Source organism: Aplosporella prunicola (assembly GCF_010093885.1).
Source record: "Aplosporella prunicola CBS 121167 unplaced genomic scaffold K452scaffold_10, whole genome shotgun sequence".
Classification (NCBI taxonomy): domain Eukaryota; kingdom Fungi; phylum Ascomycota; class Dothideomycetes; order Botryosphaeriales; family Aplosporellaceae; genus Aplosporella; species Aplosporella prunicola.
In genome coordinates this window covers 819967-847662 of record NW_022983538.1, presented here as the reverse complement: position 1 = coordinate 847662, position 27696 = coordinate 819967, and the positions used below count along the sequence as shown (strand labels likewise).

Below are 27696 nucleotides of genomic sequence, written 5' to 3'. Positions count from 1 at the left end.
AGTCTGCCTAAGCTAGGTACAGACACAGGTAGTCCAGATCATCCAGGTCCAGGTCTATGTCCAGGCCCACGTCCATGTCCAGGATGCAGGAGTCAGGCAGCAAATGCTCGAAGCAGCGACTCGGCACCGACACGGCAAGGCCTCGTTGGGCGCCGCTTGCTTGCGTTGCGTTCGATTTTGGGGGCGGCGGCGGGCACGCCGTCTGTCGTGGGCACTATCTAGGTACCATCATCATCGTCATGGCCGCCGCTGTGGTGCTTGCTCCTAATTTTGGCTCTGGAAAGGAAAGGAAAAGGCGAATGAATGAGCGCACTGCTCTGCGCCGAGACGACCTACCTGCCCACCTGCAAACCTGCTCTCCTGCTTTTCCTCTCACCCTACCTAGGTAGGTACAGCTCACCTCGTCAATAGGCACCTACCTAGGTGAACACCATCTCGCAGCGTCGCCCCCACCATCACCACCACAACCAACACCCCAAAGAACCTTACCAGCACACTTACGCACGCTCGCCCTCGCCCTCGCGCCCAAGCTCAAGGGATCATGCCCGCCCGGCCCGTTGCGCATGGAATTCAGGCCGCCCACGCCCCTACCGCCAGGCGGGCAGGCAGGCAGGCCGGCAGCCCGAAAGAGATCTCGAGATCGAGAAAGAGAGACAGCGTGTGAGTGCGTGAGTGAGTGCCCTTAGCCCTTAGGGCAGCAGCATCGTTGCCCGTCGTCACTGCTGCTGCGGCGGCGCGTGCGTACGGCGTGCGTGCGTTGGGTGCGCTGGGTGTGCCGGCATGCGGGCGAGTGGGTGTGTGCCCGCCCGGGTATGTAGGTAGGTACGTGGGTATGTGGGTGAGCGGCAGCCTCACTGCCTCACTGCCTCACGGCAGGCACCTAGGCAGCTGGCGGCCCCTCCTCTCTTCCCTACCCAAGTACCCTACCCTGCCCTACCCTACCTACATTCGACCACCCCTCCCCAAAGAACGGCTGCTGCAACGCACCGCCTGCGCCCCCGCGCGCGTCAGCGATAGTTCGATACGATACCTACCTCCATCGATCCCAAAAAAAGATTTGCGCGTCAGGGGTCCTGCTCCTCTTGCTCCTGCTCTTTCTCCTGTGTCCCGTCCGGATCCAGGCTTCCGCGGGTCGAACACGCACGCGCGCACTGCGATACGATGCGCTGCGCTGCGATCGGGGCAGTGAGGTTGCTGTGCCCTGCCTTTAGGTACCCTACTACCCTACCTACCTTGCCCTGCCCAAGCTGGGTACAAACTACACCACACCAGCTTCGCACTTACCTCCCTACCTCCCTATTCCCTACCCCCTAAGTCCCTGCCTTCTTACCACTTACCAAGGTACCCGCGCTGCTCACTAGGTGCTCACTCGCTGCTGCCTAAAGCAACCACCAAGATCCATGATCCATGCAGCACACCCGGCGCATCCCAGTGGATCCGCATCCGCCCCCACGCCCCACCGCCGCTGCCGCACAGAAGGGAGGGAGACAGACGTGCGGTGCGGCACAGCACCGCACAGCACAGCCGGCACGGTAGGTACGGTAGGTACGGTAGGTAGGTGCGGCAGGTACATACACGCGCGCGTCCCCTCTTTCTAGCCCCTCCCCGCGCGCGTCCAAGACGGACGGATGGGATACGATGGGTGGATGGATGGCCTGATGAGTCTGAAACATACATGCGTGCGGCATGTGCGTTCTGCAGCGCGCAGCAGCAAACAAGCGGCAGGCACCAGCATCAAGAACCAGGCCACCCACCCACGCACCCACGCACCTCCCACCTCGGGGGGTGCGCTGCGCAACGCGGTGCAGTTTGGACGATGGGGGCGGCCGGGAGAAGCGCGAGCAGCGTGGTCGCGCGAGTGCGACAAGCTACCTATGTAGGTAGGTACCTACCTACCTAAGGCCTAAGGCAGGCCAGTGGCCACGATCCGCGGGCAAGACATTTTCGCAGCGCGCAAGCAGACGCAACGGTTGACACGGCAGCGGGCATGGGCAGGGTGAGCACGCAGCGCAACGCTACGCTGCGGGACGGGTCGATACGGTGTGGCGTTTGCTGGATTTCGTCGTTGTGGTTAGTCGTTAGTCGTGCTGGCAGGCGGGTAGCCGGTCGTGTACGTTGGTAGGGTAGCCAGCCAGCCAGCCAGCGTGCCAGCCAACAGCAGCCAACAGCAGCAAGCAAACAGCGGTAAGTACCTACCTACGTATGTATGCACGAGCGACGGACGGGACAGCGACAAGGACAGGGTCAAGGTCATGAACAAGGACGTGGACGACAGCGACAAAGACGAAGACGACTGCGACGACAGCCAATAGATCCGCGCTCCAAGGGCAGTGCAGTGCAGCGCAGTCGACTGTTCTTGGCAGATGTTGACGTACTACGGATGACCTACGGACGACAGACACGGGCGGGAGGCATGCACATTCCCCGGACCCGGTTGACGGGACCTGGCGCTCTTCCGAGCGGCAGGGTGGGGGGTAAAAACAAATGTGATGGGTGAGGCGCGAGGACTGATGACTGATGATTTGATTTGTTTTTTGATGTGGGGTTTTTAGTTCTTTGTCTTTGTCGACACAAAAGTTGGGGAGGGCAGACACGAGGTCGAAATAATGGAGTAAGATGTGGGATGCGACTAAGGATGGATCATGGATGACGGTGGGTGGGCCAATACTACCCGCGGCGGCGGGCCAAGCGATTGACGTGTCTCGGAATGACGGTGCCAGTGCTCAGGTGAGGCGAATTGGCACGATTCCATGCCATGGGGTGTGGGATTGGGAGAAAAAAAACAATAGTTGAGAGAGTTACACACACTGGACATCAGGCGGGGGCGGGTAAAAGGTGCGGTGAGGAGGAGGAGGAGAATCTGGGAACCGGAGAAGAAAGAGCGGGAAAATCGGGGAGAGGTCGGAGCGGGCTGGCGGGCTCAGCGGCAAAAAGCAAGGGCACCAGCCTGGGCACTTGGGCGGAAGGCTGGCTATCCGGTCGATCCTCATCAGATAAGATTTTACCCGGCCGTGCGTGAGACGGCCCGTCACGTGCGCCAGAATGAGCCGATTTGTGAGACGACAATGGGCGAATGGGGTCAGCGATGGGCAGTTGCTCTCACAACCATGAGGTGATTCGGAGTTGCGGCTCCCGGCACTAGCGAGCGTTTTCTGCCCGTTTTGGCGTGTTCCTGGAAATTGCGCCCTCGACAATTGTCCCACCGCCTTCCGGTGTCGCCGCCCAGTCGCCAACAATAACAGCCCGCGCCTCGACTCCTTCTAGCTTTCCTTTCTCTCTTCTTTCTTCCCGTTGATCTGGTCCAAGACTCCCTCTGTCCCCACCAACCGCCCACCATGGATCTCGTCCTCGAGGGTCTCGACACGTACCTGTTCGACTACCTGTACGCCTTCGCCCTGCCCTCGCCTGTCGCGACAAATGCTGTCAAGGCCGCTTCGGTCAATGGCACCTACGCCGGCGGCATCCCCGAGATGCCCTCACCGCAGAACAGCTGGTCCTACGAGCCCGCCAGCACCTACCTGCAGTTCCAGCCGTCCGAGTATGCGTGGATGAGCCGCTGGGCGCGCGACAACATGTTCCGCCAGTTCACGTCGCTGTTCCTCATCACATGGTACGTATCCCAGCCCGGACCCGGCCCAATGGCTTTGGGTGGCGACTAACGCGGCGACGCTGTAGGCTCTTCGGCCTCCTCATCTACTTTGCCTGCGCGACGTTTTCGTACGTCTTCATCTTCGACAAGGCGACGTTTGCGCACCCCAAGTACCTGAAGAACCAGATCAAGCTGGAGATTGCGCAGACGATGCAGGCGCTGCCCGTCATGGCCGTCTTCACGGCGCCGTTGTTCCTGCTCGAGGTGCGCGGCTGGAGCAAGATGTACGACACGACAGAAGAAGGGCCGGGCATGTGGTACAACATACTGCAATTCCCCTTCTTTGTCGGCTTCACCGACTTCTGCATCTACTGGATCCACCGCTGGCTGCACAACCCGCTCATCTACAAGCACCTGCACAAGCCGCACCACAAGTGGATCATGCCGTCGCCGTACGCGTCGCACGCGTTCCACCCGCTCGACGGCTACGCCCAGTCGCTGCCCTACCACATATTCCCGTTCCTGTTCCCGCTGCAAAAGTTTGCGTACATATTCCTGTTCACGTTCATCAACGTGTGGACGGTCATGATCCACGACGGCGAGTACGTGGCCAACTCGCCCATCATCAACGGCGCCGCCTGCCACACGATGCACCACCTGTACTTCAACTACAACTACGGCCAGTTCACGACGCTGTGGGACCGCATGGGCGGCTCGTACCGCAAGCCCAACGACGAGCTCTTCAAGAAGGAGCTCAAGATGGCCCAGGAGCAGTGGGAGAAGCAGAGCAAGGAGATGGAGCAGATTGTCAAGGAGGTCGAGGGCGAGGACGACCGCAGCTACGGGCCCGCAGAGGGCTCCTCGGCCAAGAAGGTGCAATAAGGGCGTGCGTGCTGGCGTGCGCGCGCGCGCGCTCTGGGGGGTGGGTGCGGGTTGACCGGGGGGCATTGAGCCGCACTACTACTGCCGGCTGCTGCTGCCGTCGTCATCACTAGCTTGCCGATGATGCCGCCATATACCCACCCTCACCCTCCACCCCAATACCCACACACAGACACACATACCCTACCATACCCCTCAGGCACCGCACCTTGCCTCGGACCTTTTACGCACGCAGGCAGCTTGCATGCATTATATGTTTCCTTTTTCCGTTCACTACGACGTCTGTCTTCTGCTGGACAGATACGCGAGAGCAAGAGAGAGAGAGATGAGAGAGTGAGAGAGTGAGAGAGTGAGAGAAATGGGCTCTTGGATCTCAACTCTCAATTCTTTAGAGAGAGATGAGAGAGAGTCCCATGGCATGGCGATGGCATGGCATAGCAATGGCAATGGCATTTGTTATATGCCGCTGTTGCCGCTGTTGCCGCTGTCGCTGTCGTTGGTTGGTTGGTTGTACTTTACAAAAAGAAGCGCTTTAACTCCTATCTAATGCTATTATTATTATATTTATTGCTGTTGTTGTGTTGTTTATGTTTGTTCTTGGGGGTAGTGTGTTAAGAGAGAGGAGGGAGAGTAATGAACGTGTTTATAATAAGGCTAGAATTGTGCTGTGCGTTGGCTTAGTTAGAGATATATATACGCTACTCTCTCTCTCTCTCTCTCTCTTCCTTCTCTACTTTCTATCTTATTCCTTTCCCTCTCATTCTTCCTCTTTCTTTCCGTCCTTTACTCTCGTTCTTTCCGCCGTCTATTACGCTTAACTCTCTCCCCTACTCGAACCTTTCTAGCTCTTTCTTTCTACTATATATCTACCCGCCTACTCTTTCCCCCTTTCTTCGTTCCTTCCTCTTCTCTCCGCCTATCCACCTCTTCCGTTACCTTACTAAGAAATAAGAAAATTAGATCTAGGCTAGGAGTAGCATAGAATACACTAAAGTAATAGAGGGGAGAAGAGAGAATAGAGAGGTAAGTAAGCTTATCTAATTTAGAAGAACGGATAGTACGAGTATTACCTATCTACTAGTTTAATATCTGTATATATATATATAAACCGGCTTAAGTTATTAGGAACGATTAACCTATCTAAGCGTAGATAGCTATATTATATCATATTATACCGTAGTACTACTTACTTACTAACCCAACTAACCCATCTATCCCATCCTATCCCAACCTCACCCCCACGTCGATATCGATATTAACATCAACCTCAACCTCAACCGCACGTAACTTGCCTTACCCTAGCCAACCTACTTACTCACTTAAGCCTCACAAACACACACACACACACGCACACACACACACACATACACGCACGCACACAAGAAGAATCGAAGAAGAAAGAATCAAATAATTACCTCCCTACGACTACCCACTCACCTACCAACCTACCAACCCACCTACCCACCAGCACAAACCGACCACCACACACCACGCCGCACCAGCACAAACCCCCTCTTCACTTCACTATTTTGACCGCTTTAATAACCCTCCTTACTATTACTTCCCACTCACTCCCAACGACAATAACAACGACAACAACAGTCACGTCCATCTCATTAGCTCATCCACATCCACATCAACTTTCACATCCACAAGCACAGCCATCGTCGCGAACAACAACAACAACAACAACAACAACAACAACAACAACAACAACAACAGGGCAAGCACCAGCGAAAAAAGAAAGAAAAAAGATAACAAGAAAGCAGCAGCAGCAGGCGGAGAGGAAGAGGGAAAAAGGAGAAGAAGCAACAGCAGCAACAGCAACAACTCAAGAACCCGTAACCCAGAGTCAGAGGCAAAAAGAAAAGACTTTCGACATATAACAACAGCCACTGCACCAACAACAACTACATCCGTCATCGTCGCCGCCGCAACCAACCACTCAACCCCTCAATCAATCAATCAATCCCGTCTATCATCCGATCCGATCCGCTCCGATCCCATCGCCCTCCCGTCCCTCTTCCCTCGCCCGTCCGCTCCTTTTCGTACCAATTCCATACCATACCATACCTAGTCATTTGAATTGTGTCTTTGTTGTCGGCACCATGGCCTGAGCTGTGCCGACACCTACCCGCCGGACCAGCTCGGCCCGCCTCGATGTGAGAGCTTGCTTTACCCGATCCGGCCCTTCCCGTCATCCGTTTCATGTCATCCAGCGTGTGTGTGAGAGTGCCGCGAGCGAGCAGAGAGAAAAAAACAGTGGCGTTGCGGACGGCTTCTCGGAAACATGCCCTTCCATGCCAGAGAGTGTCTCGCCTCTACACGCTTACTGCGGTCCGCGGTACGGCTCGTAGCTGTAGATGAGAAAATTGAGTCAGCTGACGTTCTTTGCCACCGATCATGTCGCTTAACCCGAAACAAAAGTGCGAAAAACAGAAAACAGTGCTGAGGCACAGCAGACGTGGGTTGCTGCAAGACACGCAGGACATTCGGCGCAGTGTGACGCGTCGCGTACGAAAGCGTGGAGACGAATGGTGGGCTGGCCAACGACAGTGGGGCAGGCCAGATGGGGAAGGTGATCGATGAGAGAGAGCGCCAAGAAATGATGCGAGCGCCACAAACAGCCTTGCAGGCGCTCGCGGAAAGGGGCCCATGCCGGATGACGCAGGTGAAGATCATGACTGAATGCATGACAGGGGGAAAATATTTTGCGCTGTCCCGCATGCGTTGCGCAAGGGATCGCGGAACGTGGCTCGGCAACAACGGGCAAGTGTGACAGACTCAGTCGGGGGAAAATTGCACGTACCTCCAGATTCTTGCGCGCATATCGCCGGAGCCGGTAGCGAAAAGAGTACCCATGGGGCTGGGAGCGACGGAAATAACTGCAAGGAAGATTGTCAGTCACGGTGAAGCCGAGACGGCAATTTGCACAACTTACCCGAGTTCTTGTGACCCTGCAACATGAGCTGGGCGATACCAGTGGCAGGGTCCCAGAACTGCACGCCTCTGTCCTTGGAGCCGGAGAGCACCCATTGGCCGTCGGGCGTAAGGGCCACACTGAGAACAAAGTCCTGCATTAGACGTTAGCCGTGTCACTCAAACCCATGCATCTTACCCCGCGGCAAAATGTGCGCTTACCTTGTGGCCTTCGAACGTCCTGATGCACTTGCCGCCCTTGGGGCCAGTGCCAGGAATGCTGCGCGGAGGCGTCGACAACTCCCACATCTTGATGGTTTTGTCCAGAGAACCAGAGACAAGGTCGCGGCCGTTGGGCGAGAAGGCGACAGAGTAAACGCTGTCCTTGTGGCCAACGTCTCCCTCCAGGCGCTCGACCAGGTAGCCACTGGTGGTGTCCCAGACGCGGACGCTCTTGTCGAGAGAGCCAGCAGCAACGAAGCGGTTGTCAGGGGAAATGGCTACGGTAGTAACGCCATCCTCGATTGAAAGCTGCAGAACCTGTTGGTTCGACGTGATGTCCCACAGACGGACCGTGCGGTCACCACTGCCAGAAGCGATGAGACGACCGTTGCGAGCAAAGTCCAGGGAGTAAATGTCCTGGTCATGTCCGGAGAACTGGTGCCTGATGGTGCGGGCTTCGATATCCCAAACCTGGCTGAAGTTAGATCAACGAACTCTCAATATCAAGGCGCAGCCATTAGCCGGCTGAATCATGAACAACTTACCCTGATGATCTTGTCCTCGGCACCCGTGGCAAGGTACTTGCCGTCGGGACTGAAACAGACGCTGCGGATGTAAAGGTCGCCCTCCTCGGTGAGCGAGCCGTCCTGGAGGTGAGCCCGCAGCTGACCCGTCTGGACATCGAAGATCTGGGCCGAACGGTTGCAGCCAGTGGCAATGTAACGGCCGTCGTGGCTGAAACGAACACAGCAGACGACACTCTGGTGAGGAAGCGTGTGGACCAGGTTGACATCCAAGGTGCGGCGGACGCGCGGGTTGAAAATGGCAAACCAGTCTGGGCCTTCCCGCTTGAAGTTGTCGGGCACGTGCTCAACGTCGAGATCCGCAAGGTTGTTGCCAACGTTAGGAGCAGTCGCGGCAAGGGCCGCAGCGGGCTCGTGCAGCTGGCCAGGCGGGGGCGTGGGGCGCGGAACCTGAGGGGAGCCAGGGTAAGGTGCGGCCGAGTTCTGCTGAGGAGTCGGGGGTCCAGGGGGGCCGCGGCCAGGCCTAGGTTTTCCAGGACCAGGAGAAGCAGTGGGCTGTGGTGCCTGCGGGCCATAGCCTAGGTGATCGAGTTAGTGAATGGCACTGGAAGTGAGCGTACGAGGTCTGGACAGCGATGCCTTCGCGATCGGCGCGAGACACTTGCCAGCCGCTAAAGTGATCGAGACTATCGAACGGGGTTCTCACGGCGATCCGCATATGGATTCGGAGGGATCTGCCTACCATTGACACCAGCGGGGCCTGGGTAGGCACCACCAAAAGAGGGGTGCGATGGTGGGCCGGGGGCGGGGTTGAGGCCGGGAGGACCCGGAGGCGCGCCATGAGCGGGGAGAGCCTGAGGTTGAGCAGCCTCCTGCGGAGGGGGAGCCAGACCCGGTCCTTGTGCGCCTGCGCCCGCCATTATACCGCCGAACAAAGTGCCCTGGCCGTGACCGATGGTTGGCGGCTGAGGCTGGCTCGGACCGCCGTGCTGCGAGCCGGCAACATGGGCAGTGTGAGTCGGGCCTCCGGCGGCTTCAAGCTGTCTCTGCAGGCGCGCCAGTTCATCCTCGTACCTGGAGATGATCGTCAGTCCGCGATCCTCTGCGCGTGTTGCGTCAGACGTACTTTTGCTTCATGGAGAGTTGCGTCTGTTCCAATTGGTATATTTTGGTGCGCACCAGATCCATCTCCTGGAGCTGGGTACTGACTAGATGGACAGGATTCGTGTCAGTGACAAAAGTATGGGGAACAGTCAAGTCGAAGTACGTCGTGGTCTACACGCAACGAGACGCGCGAGCAGCAGATGCCAGGTGTTACGATCGGCTTCAAACTCGCAGCAGCCTCGGGTCAAACAGGGCATTTTGCGCGAACAAACGCGCTTGGAGTTGCATGCAGAGGGCCATGACGATTGCTTAGACAAAAAGGAGCGAAAGCAAACTCACGTTGACGCTCATACTCGCCGGCGCGGCCAGCTTCGTTCTCAAACTCCTGGCGAATCTGGTCAAGCAGGTCCTGCAGACGGTTGTTTGGCCCGCCGGGCACCATGCCACGGTGAGCGTTGTACATGCTGGGCGGGCAACGTCCGGCACGCGCGGATAGACGGAAGGGTGCGCGCTGCTAGTTGCGGGGGAAACGGGCGGCAGGGCTCAATTGAGCGGCGCTGAGGGTGAGGTTGGGCGAGGGCGACGCGACAGATGGGAGCGACTCGATCGGGGCACAGTCGCGCGGCAGGGCTGAAGGGTCGAGGCGCGTATGGAGCGGGCGGGAGCTCAGCCGACTCGCGTGGTGGCCTCGGACGACGGAGCAGCTGGGGCTGGCTCGGCTGCGATGGGGGCCAGAGCTGTGGCGGTGGCGGAGATGATGGAGTGGATGGTTGTTGTGGAGGAGATGGGTGGGTGAGGTGGTGTGTCGCGGTGGTGCTGCGCAGGAGAAGAAGCGCCAGCAGAGGCTGGAGGGAAAGCAGCAACAGCCAAGCGCGATACGCCCGCGCAAGTGCCCACGGTGCCCCCGGCCGCCTGAAGCGAACCGAGCCAAGTGGGCCCCCAAAAAGCATGCTGACCTAGACCGGCCCGGGCATAGCTCCCGCGCACCAGGCGCGATGCGGCAAGCCAGGCGAGCGGGAGTGCGCTAGCCGCTTCGGGCGTCGCGGGTCAATCGGAGGCAACGACGACCAGGCTCCATGCCGCCTTCCAGATTTATGCGCAGCCAGCAACGCCAGATGCCAGATGGGCTTGGCGACACACAGAAACACTGTACCTACAACACGATGCACCATGCCGCGACACCGCCTTTCACCCTGCCACACGCCACCCATTCAACATCGACATCGACATCGATCCATCATCATATGGACATCAACTAGGAACATGCCTGGCCGCACCGCACCGCTGCTGCTGCTAGTCGTCGTGAGTCGGGCAAGTGATGTGCGGCTACGCTGCTGAGCCGCTGTGGTACAGGGCAGGAATGCGCTGTGAGGGCCCTTTGTCCTGTGACCCTCGGAAGGCCGGGTAGCGTGCTGGACCCCCTACCGACGTCATGGTTACTGGTCGGCGCCTCGCAGCCGCTGTTAAAAAGTGTCCGACGCTGATCCCACTCAGACTGCTCCATGTGTTTACGAGCATTCTCGTCGCATTTGCGCACAACCCCAGCTTCCATCACGCGCCGATCACCGCTCATCTCTCAGCCCCGTGGGGTGACTGAGTCCGCCCCGGCGGTCACACCGACTCGGCCGTTGCCAACTTTTGATCTACTTGGTGCACGAGCAATACCAGCCCAGTTGCCTCTTGCTTTAAAACCCCTCTGAGAGCTCAGTGTACCTCTTGCCATCCCCAGCCCAACACCTATTTCCATTGATTCCCATAATCACTTGCTACAATGCCGGGCAACACGCTTCACCCGACAGACAATGTGCCTTCCCACAGGCCCCATGTTCGCCGCGGAACTTGGTCTGCGGGCGACATTCTACCTCATCATCTGCGCCAGAAGACGCGCCATGATTTCCAGGCCCAGGGCTCGTCCAAGCACCTGCAGTTGCTTGAGAAAGCCAAAGAGGAGGGCGATTTTGGCGTGGCGTTGAACGTATGTCACCGAGTGGCACTCAACTGTGTGTGATGTCACAGCTGACAACAAGTGGTCATAGACTCTCTACATTGGTCTCGCAGCAAAGGACGAGCCCAATGGCCTCGTCGAAGTCGGCTTCGCCTCTCACGATGGCACTTACAGCATCGACTTTGCCGTGCAGGTGCTCGGCGGCGACCGTCGCACAGAGAGCAATGGCGTCTCCAGTAGTGGTGTGTCCAGCGGCATTTCCAGCGGCGTCAGCACCCCCGGTCGCTCGCCGAGCCCATCGCGCCCCATCAAGGAAGGCGAGAAGTCTGCCCTCTTGGCAGATTACTTCATCGGACGCATTGAATCATACCAACAAGAACACATGTACAAGTTTGTTGGGGCTGGTCTTTCAACGCGGGTGGTGGAGCTGAGCCCAGAGCTCCCTTCGCGCTTGTGGTGGGAGCTTGACATCGTCCCGATGGTGTTTGAACAGGGATTGGAAGACCCGAGAGGGCAGTCTGACGTTGGCCCCGTCGCTGTCGACGAACTCGCCGATTCTATGGCCAGGAAGTGCTTGATGTTCTTCGGCCCCAACTTGCAACCTAGGGTTCAAGTCGGTTACAAGAACGTGGTTGAGGTCGACTGCAGGGGCCATGCCCAGATTACTCGCTTCGACCAATACCCAGAGACCGTGGGAGGGCGGACCTGGGAGGCCACCATGAAGTATGTCGCGTCACTGAAGAAGAACAACACCAAGATTGCCTTCTTCAACAGCACGCCTCAGGGAGGTGGAGTCGCCCTCATGCGCCATGCCCTCATCCGGTTCCTCAGTCTTGCTGGTGTCAACTGCGATTGGTACGTTCCGAAGCCGAAGCCCGAGGTATTCCGGATCACCAAGACAAACCACAACATCCTGCAGGGTGTCGCAGACCCTAAAGAACGTCTCACTAAGCACCAAATTGAGGTTCTGGACGAGTGGTGCCAACAGAATGCCGATCGTTTCTGGAGCAACCAGAACGGACCCCTTGCGCCTCGTTCCCAGGGTGGTGCCGACGTCATCATTGTCGACGACCCGCAGATGCCGGCGCTCGTCGAGATTGCCAAGAAGATCGATCCGGACCGCCCGGTCATTTTCCGCAGCCACATCCAGGTGCGGTCCGACTTAGCCAACCAGCCCGGTACGCCGACGGCCGACGTCTGGAACTGGGTCTATAACCACGTCAAGAATGCCGACCTTTTCATCAGTCATCCGGTCAAGGCCTTCGTGCCCAACAACGTCGACTTCAAGAAAGTCGGCTACCTTCCTGCGACGACCGATTGGCTCGACGGCCTCAACAAGGACATGAGCCACTTCATCATGCAGTATTACTTCCATGAGCTCGCATCCGAGGCCTTCCGGCAGCGCACCAACCGTCTCCAATTCCCCAAGCGCGAGTACATTGTGCAGATTGCGCGCTTCGACCCTGCAAAGGGTATTCCGGACGTGCTGGCCTCGTATGCCGAGCTGCGCCGCAACTACATGAAGGATGTGCCACGGGAGAAAACGCCACAACTTGTCATCGCCGGCCACGGCGCCGTCGACGACCCTGATGGCTCCCTCATCCTTGACCAAACGCTCTCGCAGCTCGAAGAGAAGTACTCAGACATCTACCCTGATGTCGTAGTCATGCGTCTTGGCCCAACGGACCAGCTCCTCAACGCTCTCATGTCGAACGCGAAAGTGGCACTGCAGCTCTCCACACGCGAGGGCTTCGAAGTCAAGGTCTCAGAAGCAGTGCACAAGGGCATTCCGATCATCGCGACACTGGCGGGTGGCATTCCCCTGCAAGTCGAAGACGGAAAGAGCGGCTTCCTGGTCAAGCCAGGCGACTACCGCGCCGTGGCGAAGCACATGGCGGACCTGTTCCGCGACCAGAAGATGTACGAGCGCATGAGCCAGTACGCAGCCACGCACGTGTCGGACGAGGTCAGCACGGTGGGCAACGCCCTCAGCTGGCTGTACATGGCGGATGCGCTTACCACGGGCGAGGTGCTCAGCCCGGACAGCCGCTGGATCAACGATATGGCGCGCGAGAAGGCGGGATTGCCATACGTGGATGGCGAGCCCAGACTGCCGAGGGGTGGCCTTAACTTACACGAGTAGGTGAGTGAGTTGGTGACGAGTGCGTGGCGTGAGGGAGGTGGGTGTGCTGTACGGATATTAGGATGGTGGGAAGGCGACACCAAGTGGGTGAAGTGAAGAAACGGGCTTTATGATTTTTATGAACGACGAAGAACAACGAAAACGACTACTACGACAGCAGGGCGACTCGGATGGACGGACAGTGTGATGATAGATAAGATCTTCTCTCACTCTTTTTCTTTTTTTCTCTTTCGATTTTTTCTGTTTTGCTCTTACTTTCTTTTATTCTACAGTTTGCTTCCATCCAGTCGGCACTTGCTTCGTCCTGCTCTACAAACTCGGCTCTCAATTTGTGTGCGTTCGTGCGTGAGTATCCAACACGATATATATGTACGACGGCGGACGGCGTAGGTCCTGCGCGTTGGTTTCTTCTCGGCTTCTTGCTCATGGCTTCTGGCTTCTTAGGTTCTGGCTTCTCTCGGGCTTTGAAGTGTTTTGCTATTTACTGCAACTTTTGGCTTCTACTTTGATCGAGGTGGGCAGTAGATATACATAAAGAAGACGTCGGGTCGCGTCATGAGATGGATAGCTTCCTGAAGATTAAAAATAAAGACAGATCTATACTTTACTCCTCCTTCCCTCCAGAGTTTCGACACCTTGCTCTCACGGTGCCTTGTGAGCGCTCATCTCCTGTTTGTGCGTTTTGTGCTGTGTCGTGCTGTGCTGTAGTTATGATGCAAGAACTGCGATACCTGGTGGCATCGCTGCGCGCTAGGGTTTGTGTGCTGTGTGCTGTCCTTAGCTACATAGCACTTGGGCACAACATTTAGGTACAGCACTTAGTTAGGCACAGCACTTAGGCACAGCACCTAGATACAGATACAGGCACACAACCCCTAACCACCAACCACAGCCTAGCTGGCACCATAATCGCCCAGCCGCGATTCGCTGCCTCCCTCCCGCACGAAAAATCCCCGTCACATAAACCCTCAATAGACACGCGCGCTTCTCTACCTTAGTTACTCTTACTCTACATACATACATACATACATACATACATACATACATACATACATACATACATACATACATACATACATACATACATACATACATACATACATACATACATACATACATACATACATAATACATAACACACACAGCACGAAGCACAAAGCACCACCCCGCAGCCGCCGTTTCTAGCGCACGCACGCACGCACAGCACCGCCTGCACGCAGCCACAGCGCACAGCGCGACGTGTTCGCGAGCGCATCCGCCTTTCTTTCTACTCCTACCGCTACGCCGAGCCATCGCCTGCATTGGCTCTAGAGTAGACTAGACGCGCTCGTACCTATGTACACAGACGTTTACACGAACAGACTTAACTAGACTAGACTGGGCTGGGCTAGGCACGGTACGGTACGATGCGGTGTATGCGGTGTATGCGGTGTATGCGGTGCGATTTTGCTATCTGTCTGCGCGCGTGCAGTAGAGCGCGGGTGGGTGGGTGGGTTGACTTGGTGGGAGGGCTTGTGCAGTAGCGTGGCGCTGCTACTGTACTGCTGGCTACCTAGTGGGCCTGCTGGTGGCGCGGCGTGTGTGTGCTGTGCTGTGGTAGGTGTTTTACTATGGATGCTTTTGAGCTGGTGCCTAGCTGACGGGGGAGGGACTGAGAAATTGTACCTACTTGCGTGCGTGCGTGTGTGTGAGAGATACTGCGTAGGAGTAGTTGCTTGTCTGTCTGAGATAGTTACTCAGGAGTATATGTTTCTGCGTGTTCGTCCTGGAATGTGTACGCGATGCTCTCTCTACGTTGTTCGTGAGCGCAGAGCTCGGTAGAGACGCTTGCGTGTTTTAGGGAATCCCGACAGGGTCTACTTGGTGAAGGGAACGTGACAGTGGATAGGTAGGCAGCTACCTGCGAGTGCTTGCTCTCTTTTAGGGGCTCCCTAACTGGGTTTTCGGTCGCTGTCTGCTTACACTGTTCATCGTTTCTGCTCCTGGTATGGCGAAAGTATATACTGAAGCCGCATGGCAGGTGTCCAGTCAAAGTTTAGATTTACCCTGCGGAGTCTCTCGATGCCCAATCAGATTTTTCTATTCACTGCGCAGCGTTTAGGATTGCAGCGGGAGACGTCCATTGTAGAGCTAGCGCCGAGCAGAGGGAGATCAGCGGTTGGTGCGAATGGGAACCGTGAAGTGTCTGTCTCGCATCAACAAGAAAAGGAGATAGACAAGGTCGTTTCCAAAAGAATCCGATTCTTAAAAAGAGTAGGACTTGCAGCACAAGCGAACAGAACCGATCGACTACTGTACCGAAAGCTGCGTTGCGTTACCGCCAGACAAAAAACTCCGCCTATATCTCTTTTCCTAAGAGCCCGATATGCTGTACAATCATAACACACCCTTCCCAACCGAACCCACAAAGCAGCAAGGCCGCTGGCTGTGTAGCAACTTATTCTCTCTCAAAACCTCAGGGCAATGCTGCTTGATCTACTCTTTCGACATGTCGCCCGAGGGCCGCCACTTGTCCTCGCCCTTCAACAGCTTCCGCGCCTGCTCGGCAAGCGTCTTCTTATCAGCGGGGCCCTTGTACAGGTTCTCTGGGCGCATGGACTCCTGGTGCTGGTCATTGTGCTTCTGCGCGGCGGAGTAGAGATCCTTATCCCAGCTGCAACCACAACCTCGTTAGCCACTTTGCAAGTCGACACCCAAACAAGGAGAAAAAGAAGAAGGAGCACGTACGGAGTAAAGTCCTCGGGCTGCTCCGGCCACACAAACGGCTTGTCCATCTCAACCGTCATCTTCTTGATCGCCTTGGCGCGGAACCAGCGGCGCGGCATCGGGCGCAGCCGGCTCGGGTCGTCCTGCCGCAGCTTCTGCTGCTGCACAAACGAGCGGATCCGCGTCGCGTTGACCCCGTACGCGTGCCACAGGTAGTCCCTCAAGTCGAGCTTGTTGAGGTTCAGCGGCACCAGGAACTTGGCGAACGTCGGCGGGAGGAAGGGCGTGCGCAGGAGGGTCAGCGTGAAGTCGGGCCTGAGAATAGCGGAGGTTAGCGGAGTTGCGCTGGGCTGGTTATGCGCGCCGCGAAGATGCTGTTGCTGTCGCTGTCGCTGGTGGTGGTGGTGATGGTGGCGCCTGATGCCGGCGGCCTGCTGATACGTACAGGAAAACTGCCTTCTTGCCCACTCGGAAGGGCGCGCGCACTTTGGATGCCATTGCGTATGATTTGGGGCGTGGATTGCGCGGGTCCAATGTCTGGTGTTGCGCATCGAAAGCGACTTGAGGTTTTGGGCGGGATCTTCCGTCCTCCGAGACGGCGTCTCCAGCCGACGTCAACTCCGCACCTTCACTCCGCCTTTGAGCTTGAGTCTCTTGTGTAGGAGTGCCAACCCGAGATGCTTATGTGCGATATTGCATTTACGTAGGTCTATGGACAGGACATAGAGCTGCCCTATGCATAGATTCCGAATACGGCCAAAGCTGGGTTTCCTAGGTATGAGAGCTCTATCCTACGATACGGACCATAATTCCGGCATTATATAGGCACTGAGCTGGAATCGTGCGTGGATTCAAGAGAAGAACCCCTGGGCAAGTCTAGAAAGAGCGCTGGTGTGAGAAAAGACACCCACAACCCACCAACTCCATCCCATCATGGCGACAGAAGAACCACACACCGTCCAGCCCACCAGCAAACACACACACACGATAATCCTCCTCCACGGCCGCGACAGCACCGCCGCCACATTCGCGTCCGAGTTCTTCGAAAGCCAGGCCTCCGACTCGCGCTTCCTGCCCGCCATCTTCCCATCCATCAAATGGGTCTTCCCCGCCACGACGCCCAAGTTCTCCGCCCGCTTTAAGACGGATCTCTCCCAATGGTTCGACATGTGGACGACGTCGGACCCCGAGGAACGCAAGGCGCTGCAAGCCGCGGGGCTGAAGGAGAGCGTTTCGGCCATTTCCCAGCTTCTGCGCGACGAGATGCGCGCACTCCCTGCCGCGCGCATCTTCCTCGCAGGCATCAGCCAGGGCTGCGCCGTCGCTGTGCACACTCTGTTCGGCTGCGAGGTGCGGCTTGCAGGCCTCTTGGGGTTCTGCGGCTGGCTGCCCTTTCAGGCCGACGTTGAGCTGATCACGCAAGCGAATCTCGCGAGACAGCAAGCGCTCGAGCAAGTGCGCAATGTCTTTGATCCTGCGCCGGGTGGTGTTGCTGGCTTGGCTGCGATGGAGACGCCGGTTTTCCTGGCTCATGCGCGCGATGATGAGGTGGTTCCGGTGCGGAATGGCAGGCTTTTGGCGGAGAGCCTTGGGGCGCTGGGGATGGCTGTGGAGTGGAAAGAGTATGAGGACGGCGGACACTGGCTTAGCGAACCGGGGGGCATTGACGATGTGGTTGCATTTATCGGTGCTAATATGTATACTTGACTCCAAGCTCTCGAGAGCGCGCTCACACCCATGTCTATCCACTCACAGCTCTTCTCATTTGCGAGGTCCGCCCTCAAATCATGTCCGGGCACCACGGAAAGAAGAGGGTTGTTATCACACCCAGGAGCAAATGGTTCCGGATGATCCATACCTCACCTTCTTTGAGCCATTTCACCCAGCCGTAACATCCCGCCAACCTCCTCTAGAACACGCACCCGCACCAGCCACCAGCGACCACCACCCCCAGCAACCCGCATTCCAACCGCAAGCCAAGCATCCAAGCCCACGCGAGTCGCACAAGCCGATCAGGCCACAAGTCAGCGTCACGAACATCACCAGAGAAGAGAGCCACGGTACCCCCTCTCACGCATCCAAACAACCGTAGCACAAAGTGCTCTTCGCAGCAATTCCACTGACAGCGTCTTCACGGTTCGTGCAACAGTCCCAACCAGGCAGCTCCTAGGGCGTGTCAGCAAGCGTCTCCTTGCCGCTTCCGGCTAGCGCTGAGATCAGTTCCAGCTCCAACAACTCAAATCCACGCCGCGGCTTACGCTTAGCCACGCCGGTCCGACGCGCCTTCGTATGCTTTCTGCGCCGGCGTGACGCCTCGTATCCGTGACGAGACGTCGGCTGGTGCAACGTGCTCGACCATGGGATAGATATATAAACAGCGAACTGGGAGGGAGGAGAAAGGAAAGGAAACATTTACTCACCACCAACAACACAACAGCACAACAACACCCACCACTCCCCACGCAAACAATGCAGCTCACCACCACCACCCTCCTCAGTGCCCTCGCGCTCCTCTCCACCAGCCCCGCCCGCGCCGCCACTCTCGAAGTGACGGGCATCTCGCTCACGGCGCCGAACCTGGCAGCCGCGCCTATGACCACCATGGCGCTGTTCTCGCTCGGCGTGCACGAGCCGACCAACTCTGCTAGTCCCGAGGAGGCCAGCTGCAGCGCCTACTGGGACTACCGCTGGATCCAATACCCCATGTACTGGGTACGTACTTACGCTGCTTGCACCTGCCTCCATATATACAACCCTACATACACACGCACGCACACTTGCTGAACACACACCTGCTTGCTTGCATTACAGAAAGACTGCACACCGAGCTCCTACCAGTACTATTTCTCGCGCTTCTCGAGCTACGACAACTTCGAGCTGACAGTCAAGCACGCCTGGGACGAGACGAACGCGTACGTACCTAGCCCTGCCCTTCTCCCCATCCCCCTTTCCCATTTCCCATTTCCCCGCCCCCCTTCCCCATTCCCCACCAACCCACAAACAACCCACAAACAAACAACACGCACTAACCCCCCTCCCACCCCCAACAGCACCGGAACCTTCCACCACGAGCGCTCCGCCCGCGGCGCCATCACAGGCAACAACGGCGAGTGCGTCCAAGGCAGCGGCGCCATGTACAGCTGTAACTGGGACGCCGTGACGCTGGACGTGTATAACGACATTGTCACGGCTGCTTAGGTAATGGGTCAGGGATTGATAGGATAGGTCCTGCGTTTCTGATGGTGGTGCTTTTGGGAGGCGAATATTGGTCTTGTTCTGTATGACTGGAGATGTAAGGTCGGTGCTTGGTGGAGCGGCTTGTAGGTAGTAGGCAAATGAATTCGAGACACCTTGTTTTTTGTTTTTCGTCGTTGTTTTGGGGGAAATGTATCGTTGGTCGTCTTTTGAGATAGCCGTTACCGGAGATGAGAAGCTTCACAAGCTTTCGCCCCTGAGTAGGTAGGAAATAATATAGAATACGACGGGATTAGCCCTCATCGAGGTCCTGTTGGTCTGTAATAGAAAATGAGATTGGCAACGGTGTGAGTGGCAGACAGAGAACCATGTACTTTACCACATCATATCGTCATCTTCATTCCGCCCCAGGATCTTGCCAACAATCCATTGGGGATCCATTCTATAGACAGCGACCTAGGAGCATTGCTTCCCCCATCATCGTCTACAGACGCCAATATCAGGGACAGCGAAGAAGCAACGCAAATGACAAAAGGCTGGATATTTCTAGTTGATCCCCCATGCAATGTCCTCCAGTCCTGGTATCTTGATGGCTCGGAAGTAAGAAAGCCAAGCCGGCTTATCGGCATGAGCTAAAGTCGGAAAAGGTCGGAAAAGAAGCCCAGATGCGAATCAATCGATCCCCTTAGCAAACGCCAGTTTTTGCTCCTTCCCGTTCCGTGACCATCAACCATGTATTCCCGTTGCCTGTGTGAAAGGTGTAAAAAACGACTTAACACCGCGCTGTGCCGTTTGCAAAAAAGACAATCGAAGAGAAATCGTGCAGCTTCTAAAAAGAGGGGCGTAGCATGGCCCAGAAAGTGGTTGTCTCGCACGCAAGAGTCGCGGTTCAGAGAAGTTGACAGGTCTATCTTGTGTGCAAAAGTGTTGTGAGCTGAAGGTGTCAAAAGGTGCAAGCTGCTTCAAGGCGACCGATAATCCGGAAAAGGATACGGAGGCCGATAGCCGCCGTCCATTGACTGCCTTGACCTAGGGTTAACCGGTGGACCTAAAGGATTCGGTGCACGATTAGCACCATGTTCAGGGAGACGGAACGGAGACAAAGGAGCCGTGGGCCGCGAGTATGCGCTACTCGGATGAGGCATAACAAGCGGACGGAAGGGACGGGGAGCGGAATCGGGTAAGCTATTGGGAGTATTATAAGCTTGCCTCTTTGCTGGACGAGGGGGCTCGTCATCGTCGCTCAAGGTCAAGTCAATGACTTCAGATTTCCGCTTGCTGCGCGAGTTGGTGGCTGGCGCGGCGGCCGCTGACTGTTCGCGCGAGGAGCCTGGCGGGGTGTGTGCGCCAGAGACTGGGGTCTGTGACTGCTCCTGCTTCAGGTTTGCGACCCGATAGTCCGAGATCTCCACCAGATCATCGTCGTCGCTATCGTCACCAGCACCGTTGTCGCTCGTGCCGTTCCGTGTCTGAGATTCCACGCGATCGCCCGGAGTCCATTTACCATCCGGTTCGATGGTTACCTTCTCGACCGATGACGAGGTCTTTTGAAGTATGTCTTGGACGTACTGATCGACGGCCAGGGCTTCATATGAAATCGTCTTATTGCAGCACGGACACTGCCAAGTGGGCGCTTGCTCTTGCAGTTGGAGGAAGAAAGTCGCATCGAAGCATTGGTTGTGCGTGCACACCGATGACCTGCACGGCAGGGATATCCGGACATAAGATACGGGGTCCTTTAGAGACATGACCGAGCTGCCGACGACGATGTCATCGTCATTTGCTCTGCTAGCCACTGTGGCAAATGGATTAGCCCTATTAACTGAGCGAAACAAACGTACTTACTCTCGGCGAGAACGCTTTCTTTGGTGAGCACTCTGCGTCCGCTGATGCGCATGGCTAGCTCCTCTACAGAGTGCTTCCGGACGAGGTTCACGACGAAAATGTACTTCTATAATGGAGTTAGCACACTAACCGTTACCGGAGCTAGTGAATTTTATGGAGTTGACAACAAGCCGTCAGGCATGTTATACGGTGTGGTAAAATTAAGGAAATTTCTACCCTTGCCTTCTGCGTCAACGCGTACGTGACCTGGATGATGTTTTTGTAGTTTGCAATTTTACGAATGGGATCGGTGATATCCGCGGGTCGAGTCGAGCCAGGCTTGTTTTTCAGGCCCTTGAAGTTTGACTTGACTTCCTCTCCATTGAGCTTCACTTCAAGTTGAGAAGGAAACGCGATGTCGGCACGCGCATATGGCCCAAGCAGAGGGTCCGCGGCCGAGAACAGCATTACGCGCAGGCCGGGGTCGCTTCTCAAGAGCTCGGCATGTTCCTGGGAGAGAACAAAGCTGGACTGGGTGCTGCTACGATTGCTCGGAAGTACTGCGGAAGGTCAATTAGCCAAAGGGGCCCACGCAGAATCGCATGAGCGGCCTGCAAAACTTACTCTGAAGCTCAATGGTTGGAGCTATGCATTCCAAGATCTCGTAGAATGGGCTATCCTTGAATTGAAAGCGCTCTGTGACCTGCTCAGTATTTCGAATAAAATGTTCCGGGGGGGGCCTTGGGACGTACGCGGAAACAAAGGCTGGCGCGGGCGCGAAGGCATGGCGTATGCTTGGTTTGGGTGCGGGCCCGGTGCCAGGCCCGTTGGGGCGGAGACTGGAGACGCAGAATCAGGGTAGGCCGAGACGGGCGCCGGAGCGAGTTGACGTGGAGGCGATGCGCCCTTGTTGTGGATTCGAGCTATGACACCATCAAGTCGGGCGGCGTCACGGTTGTGAACCAGGTGCGAGAGGTCTGCACGCGAGAGGAAGAAGGTGTTAGCGGAGGCGGTAGAGCGAGGGAGCGAGAGGGTGCTGGAAGGAAAGCTCACGGGTGATAATGCGGTCTTGCAGCGCAGCTTTCACTCCAGAGACCTGAAGACCCTCAGCCTTGCATATGGCCTTGAGGTCATTATTGATCAGCTGCTTCAGCTGGGGTTGCACAGCGAGGGCGCGCTGGTGTAGACTCTCACCCGCGGAGGCCATGGCTTGTCGCTCGCGCGGGCTCGACGGAGCAGGGTCAGACGCGGGCGAAATGGAGGCGAGATTTCGAGCGGGGCGGGGCGAGGAAGGGTCGGGTCGGGTCGGGCAGAGACATGGAAGGAGGAAGGTTGGGGCGGCGGAGAGAAGGCGGGGGGAGGAGGAAGTTGGGGCATGCTGGACAAGTAGGTGGTGAAGGAGGTTCTCTCTGGTCGTAGTTGCCCGTTCGGATACCTAAGCTTTTTTTTTGAATTTGTTTTTTTCTATTTTGTTTTTTCTTATTTTCCCACTTATGCACTCCGAAAAGGCCCTGCATCTGCGTCCAACCATGTGTGCCGCTCACCGTCGCTGCGTAACGCTGCTTTTGCACCTTTTTGCCTCTTGCGCGCGGCGCGCTCTCGTCGCGCTCGAGGTCCGTAATCGATATCGGCCGCGCCAAGCCTGATGTCAAAATTCTGGTCACCGCCCGCCAGTCCGCTCGCCACAAGCCCTCCCGACCGACAACTTTCTTCCTCCCCCTCCACATTCGACTTTCTCTTCCCTCACACACACACACTTACACACACCGTCAAAATGGCAAAGAGCTCGCGTTCCAGCATCAAAAAGACCAACAACAAGAACCTCAAGACCCGCGTCTTCGGCCCCGTCGAAAATGACCGCACCGAGCGCCTGTCGCAAAAGCTCCTCGAGCTCGCCCAGCAACCGCGTCCCGCAAAGTCCGAGATGGAGGTAGAGAAAGACGGTGCGCTTCACTTCACCTCGCCTCGCGCCCCGCCGCAGCCCACTAACACCATCGCAGAAGCCGCTGCCGAAGCACAGCCCGACGCGCAGGCCGATAACTCTGAAGGTTTGTCACCCTGTCTCTCTTGGCCCATCCCACCCTCCCTCGGGGCGTCGGACAAGAAAGAGCAGAAGACAACCGTCGCCAGCGAGAAGGACTTCTACAGCATGCTGGGTCTCTCGTCAGACATCATAGGATTTGACACGGATGGAGAACTGCTGCTCGCTTTTGACCACTACTAGGCCAGATGCGCTAACACTGCTTCTCGCTTTAGACATGGAACTCGACGACGCGAACGCAACGACGAAGCCTTCCATGACGAGCTTGAAGAAGAAAACCGGCCGTGTTCAGAAGAAGAGGCGTGGCAAGCCCCAGAACACGCTTACTTTCAAGAATTTCAAGACGGGTGCCCGGAAGTCTGGCGCAGGAAAGAAGGGAAAGCGGTAGCCAAGTGAGCAGGACATGATACCCCTCTCGGCGAAGCATCATCAGGTGTTGATAGGTTGGTCATCCAGCAAGGCGTAGGGCGTTTTATGATTTTCGGATTTTGTAAAAATTTCAACGGATATGGGTTTGCACAAGAGCAAGGGCTCAAAATTCAAAGTTTTCTGTCTATTTTGTGATCTAAGATTTATGTTGCGCGATACAAATGTTCTGACCTACACAGAGTAAGAGTATAACCTATCCTACAGAATGCTATTACCCGCTCATATATATTGAGTTCATCATAATATACCATTATATTCCCCATCATTTTCCCTTCACGTATGTAGCGTCGCTGTCCGGACAAGAAGTACTCGGTAGGTATTGCGGATTTCGTCAACAGGTAGCCAAGAGGTGGGGAAACACTTAAGAAGAGTAAGCCATCATCCGGAGCTGATACTATTAGTATCATTCGTACTATATCACTTCAAGTCGCATTGGATCATTTTCGTGGGGTTACAAAACCGTCGACAAGAACCCCATTCAACATACTCAGTAGCATCGAACGCAGCAGGTTTTATCCAGCCCCGAATCCAATCAAACAGAGCACACAAGCAAAAGTTCGTAACCAGCTGAAGACATTCAGGGTCTTCGCAAGCAGCTTTCATATCCCCATCAAGGCACGATCGGGGTACTAGATCAGTATTAATTCGTCCTAATACAAGGTAGAAGAAGCTTATATTCAGTGATAATATCGTACACCCGCCTCACTCAACCCCTTCGCAAAGAGCGGTACAATTCGATCGTTTCCTAATGCTGACTGCTTGTAGAGTCTCTCTTTATACCGACAAAAGCGTCCAAATAAGCACGCAAACCCTAGCTGGATATACCGACAAACGCCTTCTTAACAGCCCAAAGCCCCCAAACACCGTAACCATCTCAACAGCAGCAGTACAGCAGTACAGCACTTACCCCACCCCAACATACACATACACCCCCACGCCCCTCACCACCGATAAGCTTGCAACAGCTCCTCAGTCCTGTGCCACGAAATCGGCGTCCCAAACAGCACGAACATCTCCTCATCGAACTCGGCCACGCGCCGCAAATACCGCCTCCACCACCCATTCCTCTCTTCTTGCTCCTCCTCTCCTTCCTCGCCCTCGTCTCCTCCGCGTACATCCATGCTCAGCAGCAGCGCCTCTGCCCCCGCTGTGCGCGCCTGGTTGCTCGAGCGCGCCGACGCGAGGTTCGCCGCTGTGGTGTTGTCGCTGGCGAAGAAGTTGCCGCGGACGTAGGCGCCGTTGAGGAAGAGGTCGAGCTCCTCGGCGTCGGCGTCGGCGTTAGCAATGCTGGTGGTGATGGTGATGGTGGTGGTGGTTGTGGGAGCGGGAGCGGCTCTGCCGCAGGAGAGCGACTCCGTCTCCGCGGCCGCCGTGCACAGGCTCGCAGCGATGGCGGCGCGGATGTCGTCAGCCGAGAAGCCGTCGTCGGCGTTGGAGTCGGAGCCGGCGATGGTGGCAGGGAGAGAGGGGCCGGTTGGAGAAGCGGCGGCGGCGGCGGGAGCGACCTCGCGCAAGCTGGCTTCGATGGCGGCGCGCATGTCGGCTTCGTACTGCGCCTCTTCGGCTTCCAGACGGCGGGCTTCTTCCTTGCCTTCTCTGTTGGCGTTGGCGGCAGCTGGCTGAGCGGGGAGCGAGCGAGCGGGACGGCGCTGCTCGTTGTGCTGCTGCTGCTGCTGCTGCTGCTGCTGTTGCTGATGATGATGATCGGGATTGTGTTTGGCCTGTAATGCGTGAGGTTAACATACAGTTATATACCAAGGGTTAAGTACGAGGGGCTAGCATGCATTGTTATTGTATCGCTATGCGGTGCGGTCTTATTTGTGTTATTGGTGTTGGAATGTGATCGTGGATGTAGACACGGGTGCAAGTGCAGAGTTGGAGTTGTGTTAGGCAAGAAGTTTTTGAATTTCGAAGGGGGATTTTCAGTGTGCGAGGGAGATGGGTGGATGGTGGCGATGATGTTCATTCGCTCTTTGTGGTGAATGGTGGTGACTGCCTTGAGATGATTTTTTTCTGGCGCCAGTATGGTATGCCACCTACACTGGAAAAGGCTTGTATCGAATAGGAGAGGGAAACATAAGTGATACGTGAGGAGCGATCTACCCGTTTCGAAGATGGTTATGCCAGTACTAGATATCTGCCGCTTGTGTTGAGAAGGCATAACCTCAATGGCCCTAGGACTATAACGCTGCGAGTAGAAATCCTTACAAAGACGCGCAAGCATTTGCTTCATAGTTATAGTAAAACTTAGTAGGTAGCACTGCTTACTAGATATAAATGATTGTATATCGTTATATGCTTTTAGGTGGTTACAGCTCGCGTCGGGATAAAGTAGAACATAAACTACTTACTCTCTAGGCAGGTTAGAACGCTTATATCGCCTAATATGAAGCACCACTAGTTGTATCGGCTCTAGATGGTTGCTTATCCTTCTTAGGCGTTTTTCCTACCTCTTAGCTACTTGTTGATGGAATTTGCTATACCTACCGAGTAGTCCCTATCTAGGTTGTAGCGCTAAATATTTAAAGTATGTGCGGTATTATATAAGTACTAAGTTAAAAAATATAGAAGTAGCTAAGAGTATTCTATATAATACGAGGGTACGGTAATAAGAGAGTACGAGAGTAATATATAAGGCCTTTAGAAATAATAAAGATAGATAGGTAAAGGTACTCTACGAATGTATAAGCGTAGGCCCCGGATAATTTGCCTACCCCTTCTAGATATTTTACCTACCTCTTAAGTATATATTAAGTAAAATCTATAATACCTACAGAATACTTCTTAGGTAGTTATAATAGACTATTACACTACAGCTAATAGATACTATATAATTATATAAAAGTAAAAATATACGAGTAGTAGAGTATACTACGAGAGTATAGAGGTATAGATATATACGACTACTAGAGTAGCTACGAGGGTATAAAAATAAAATATTCGAAGGGTATAAACGTACTTATAAGGGTATAGAGACCTAAGATCTTAAAGACTAGAAAACACATTATGTAATTCTGTAGATGCTATCACGTAGGGTGGGCAAATTATCCGGTGCCGTGTATACAGGTAGAAGTATATCCTATATATAGTTAGAACTATATAGAACAGAACCTAGGGCTATCCGGTAATGAAGATAGGGTGCTCTATTACGAAATACCTCGTAGCCTTTACGAGCCAGCTGTGCCTACCGCGGAGACTGAACATCTCAACGAGTTAGGCAACTTCAACGATCCTGGCACACACCCTCCCGTTAACGAAGACCCTAGAGTCCAGCGGACTGGGGCTGGATCTAAGCACAGAAGCTACCCGTAAGCAGAGTAGCTACAGCGATAATGCCAATAGCCGAAAATGTTTGCCCTGTGCATGGTGTTGAAGCTAAAGATGTATGTCTTCGTTGAAATAAAGTTGGGTTGCCCCGACTGATCATCGCTTAGTCGTGGGTTGCGACTGCCTGCCTGTCGTTAAATTGGAGAGAATAGACGAACCAAAACAACGTGAGCGGGGTTACGCGCAGACGCTGCCATGCGAAACTGGACGTAAGCCAGTACACCAAAAATTATTTGAAAATATTTCTACATGACAAGAAGTAGAAAAAGGCAAAAAAATGCTCGCTGGCAGGATCGAACTGCCGACCTCCGGATCACCCGCTTCTGAGAAGCAGTCATACTTGGAAATATGAGACCGGCGCCATAACCAACTAGACCAAGCGAGCTGGAAGTTGTTGAGAAGTTGCGTTGTTTGTCAACATTATATTCTTTTAAGAATGCTTATCAGCATCCTCATTTCCCCATATCACGCTGATGTTGATAAGCTTCCTATTCCAGCTCTGTTATCTCTGTCAACGCCAACGCTAACATTCTCTGAGCACTAGCGTAATTGCTTGATATCCATTGCGGGTCTATATCTAGGCTTGATTCCACCTCCCTTAACATTTCTACAAGAACTCGTCGCTGCGCTGCCAAAGACCATCACTCAAACCCCAGATCAGCCAAATGTCGTGGCCGCTGCTGTGCGGAGAAACCGGAGAAGTTGAATAAACGCTTAAACGCCAGGCCACGATCATCTTACGTTATGGAAACGGCATTGACTCCAGGTTTCGGGCCACACTGGCATCTCGAAGCCGGGTGCCAGCCGTTCCAGCGCTCTCCGAAGAGATCTCCCCAGCCGTGTTGG

General features: G+C 55.4%; 9 protein-coding genes and 1 non-coding gene across 10 annotated transcripts; 5 read left to right on the top strand and 5 right to left on the bottom strand.

Moving 5' to 3' along the window:
• Positions 1-3335: 3335 nt before the first annotated feature.
• K452DRAFT_326223 (uncharacterized protein) lies at positions 3336-4471 on the top strand (the record flags this gene model as incomplete). The annotated part of the gene is made up of 2 exons (XM_033544835.1): positions 3336-3610; positions 3676-4471. 2 exons carry the CDS (start codon positions 3336-3338, stop codon positions 4469-4471), a joined length of 1071 nt encoding a protein of 356 aa, XP_033398756.1.
• Positions 4472-7255: 2784 nt separating this feature from the next.
• On the bottom strand, positions 7256-9703 carry K452DRAFT_226209 (uncharacterized protein; the record flags this gene model as incomplete). The annotated part of the gene is made up of 7 exons (XM_033536811.1): positions 7256-7356; positions 7413-7545; positions 7613-8083; positions 8158-8714; positions 8879-9210; positions 9263-9344; positions 9580-9703. 7 exons carry the CDS (start codon positions 9701-9703, stop codon positions 7256-7258), a joined length of 1800 nt encoding a protein of 599 aa, XP_033398755.1.
• Positions 9704-10821: 1118 nt separating this feature from the next.
• K452DRAFT_14634 (glycosyltransferase family 4 protein) lies at positions 10822-13402 on the top strand. The gene is made up of 2 exons (XM_033535488.1): positions 10822-11215; positions 11277-13402. The coding sequence occupies exons 1-2, from the start codon at positions 11012-11014 to the stop codon at positions 13326-13328; spliced, it is 2256 nt and encodes a 751-aa protein (XP_033398754.1). The 5' UTR covers positions 10822-11011; the 3' UTR covers positions 13329-13402.
• A 1989-nt stretch (positions 13403-15391) lies between these two features.
• K452DRAFT_248778 (uncharacterized protein) lies at positions 15392-16573 on the bottom strand. Its single transcript, XM_033538112.1, has 3 exons — positions 16480-16573; positions 16056-16349; positions 15392-15981 (listed from the first exon to the last, which is right to left on the bottom strand). The coding sequence occupies exons 1-3, from the start codon at positions 16530-16532 to the stop codon at positions 15804-15806; spliced, it is 525 nt and encodes a 174-aa protein (XP_033398753.1). The 5' UTR covers positions 16533-16573; the 3' UTR covers positions 15392-15803.
• Positions 16574-16677: 104 nt separating this feature from the next.
• On the top strand, positions 16678-18170 carry K452DRAFT_286669 (uncharacterized protein). Its single transcript, XM_033540339.1, has one exon. It carries the CDS (start codon positions 16968-16970, stop codon positions 17739-17741), a length of 774 nt encoding a protein of 257 aa, XP_033398752.1. The 5' UTR covers positions 16678-16967; the 3' UTR covers positions 17742-18170.
• On the top strand, positions 18164-19585 carry K452DRAFT_317917 (uncharacterized protein). The gene is made up of 3 exons (XM_033544111.1): positions 18164-18746; positions 18846-18946; positions 19085-19585. The coding sequence occupies exons 1-3, from the start codon at positions 18504-18506 to the stop codon at positions 19230-19232; spliced, it is 492 nt and encodes a 163-aa protein (XP_033398751.1). The 5' UTR covers positions 18164-18503; the 3' UTR covers positions 19233-19585.
• Positions 19586-20191: 606 nt separating this feature from the next.
• Positions 20192-22260, bottom strand: K452DRAFT_326218 (uncharacterized protein; the record flags this gene model as incomplete). The annotated part of the gene is made up of 6 exons (XM_033544834.1): positions 20192-21024; positions 21075-21180; positions 21291-21613; positions 21678-21749; positions 21806-22030; positions 22107-22260. The coding sequence occupies 6 exons, from the start codon at positions 22258-22260 to the stop codon at positions 20192-20194; spliced, it is 1713 nt and encodes a 570-aa protein (XP_033398750.1).
• Positions 22261-22545: 285 nt separating this feature from the next.
• On the top strand, positions 22546-23497 carry K452DRAFT_286661 (uncharacterized protein). Its single transcript, XM_033540338.1, has 3 exons — positions 22546-22996; positions 23054-23101; positions 23310-23497. Exons 1-3 carry the CDS (start codon positions 22828-22830, stop codon positions 23480-23482), a joined length of 390 nt encoding a protein of 129 aa, XP_033398749.1. The 5' UTR covers positions 22546-22827; the 3' UTR covers positions 23483-23497.
• Positions 23498-24402: 905 nt separating this feature from the next.
• Positions 24403-27636, bottom strand: K452DRAFT_317914 (uncharacterized protein; the record flags this gene model as incomplete). Its single annotated transcript, XM_033544110.1, has 2 exons — positions 24403-25244; positions 27592-27636. The coding sequence occupies 2 exons, from the start codon at positions 27634-27636 to the stop codon at positions 24465-24467; spliced, it is 825 nt and encodes a 274-aa protein (XP_033398748.1). The 3' UTR covers positions 24403-24464.
• On the bottom strand, positions 27129-27235 carry K452DRAFT_t69. The gene has a single exon. It is a non-coding gene; the product is annotated as a tRNA-Met (tRNA).
• Positions 27637-27696: the final 60 nt, after the last annotated feature.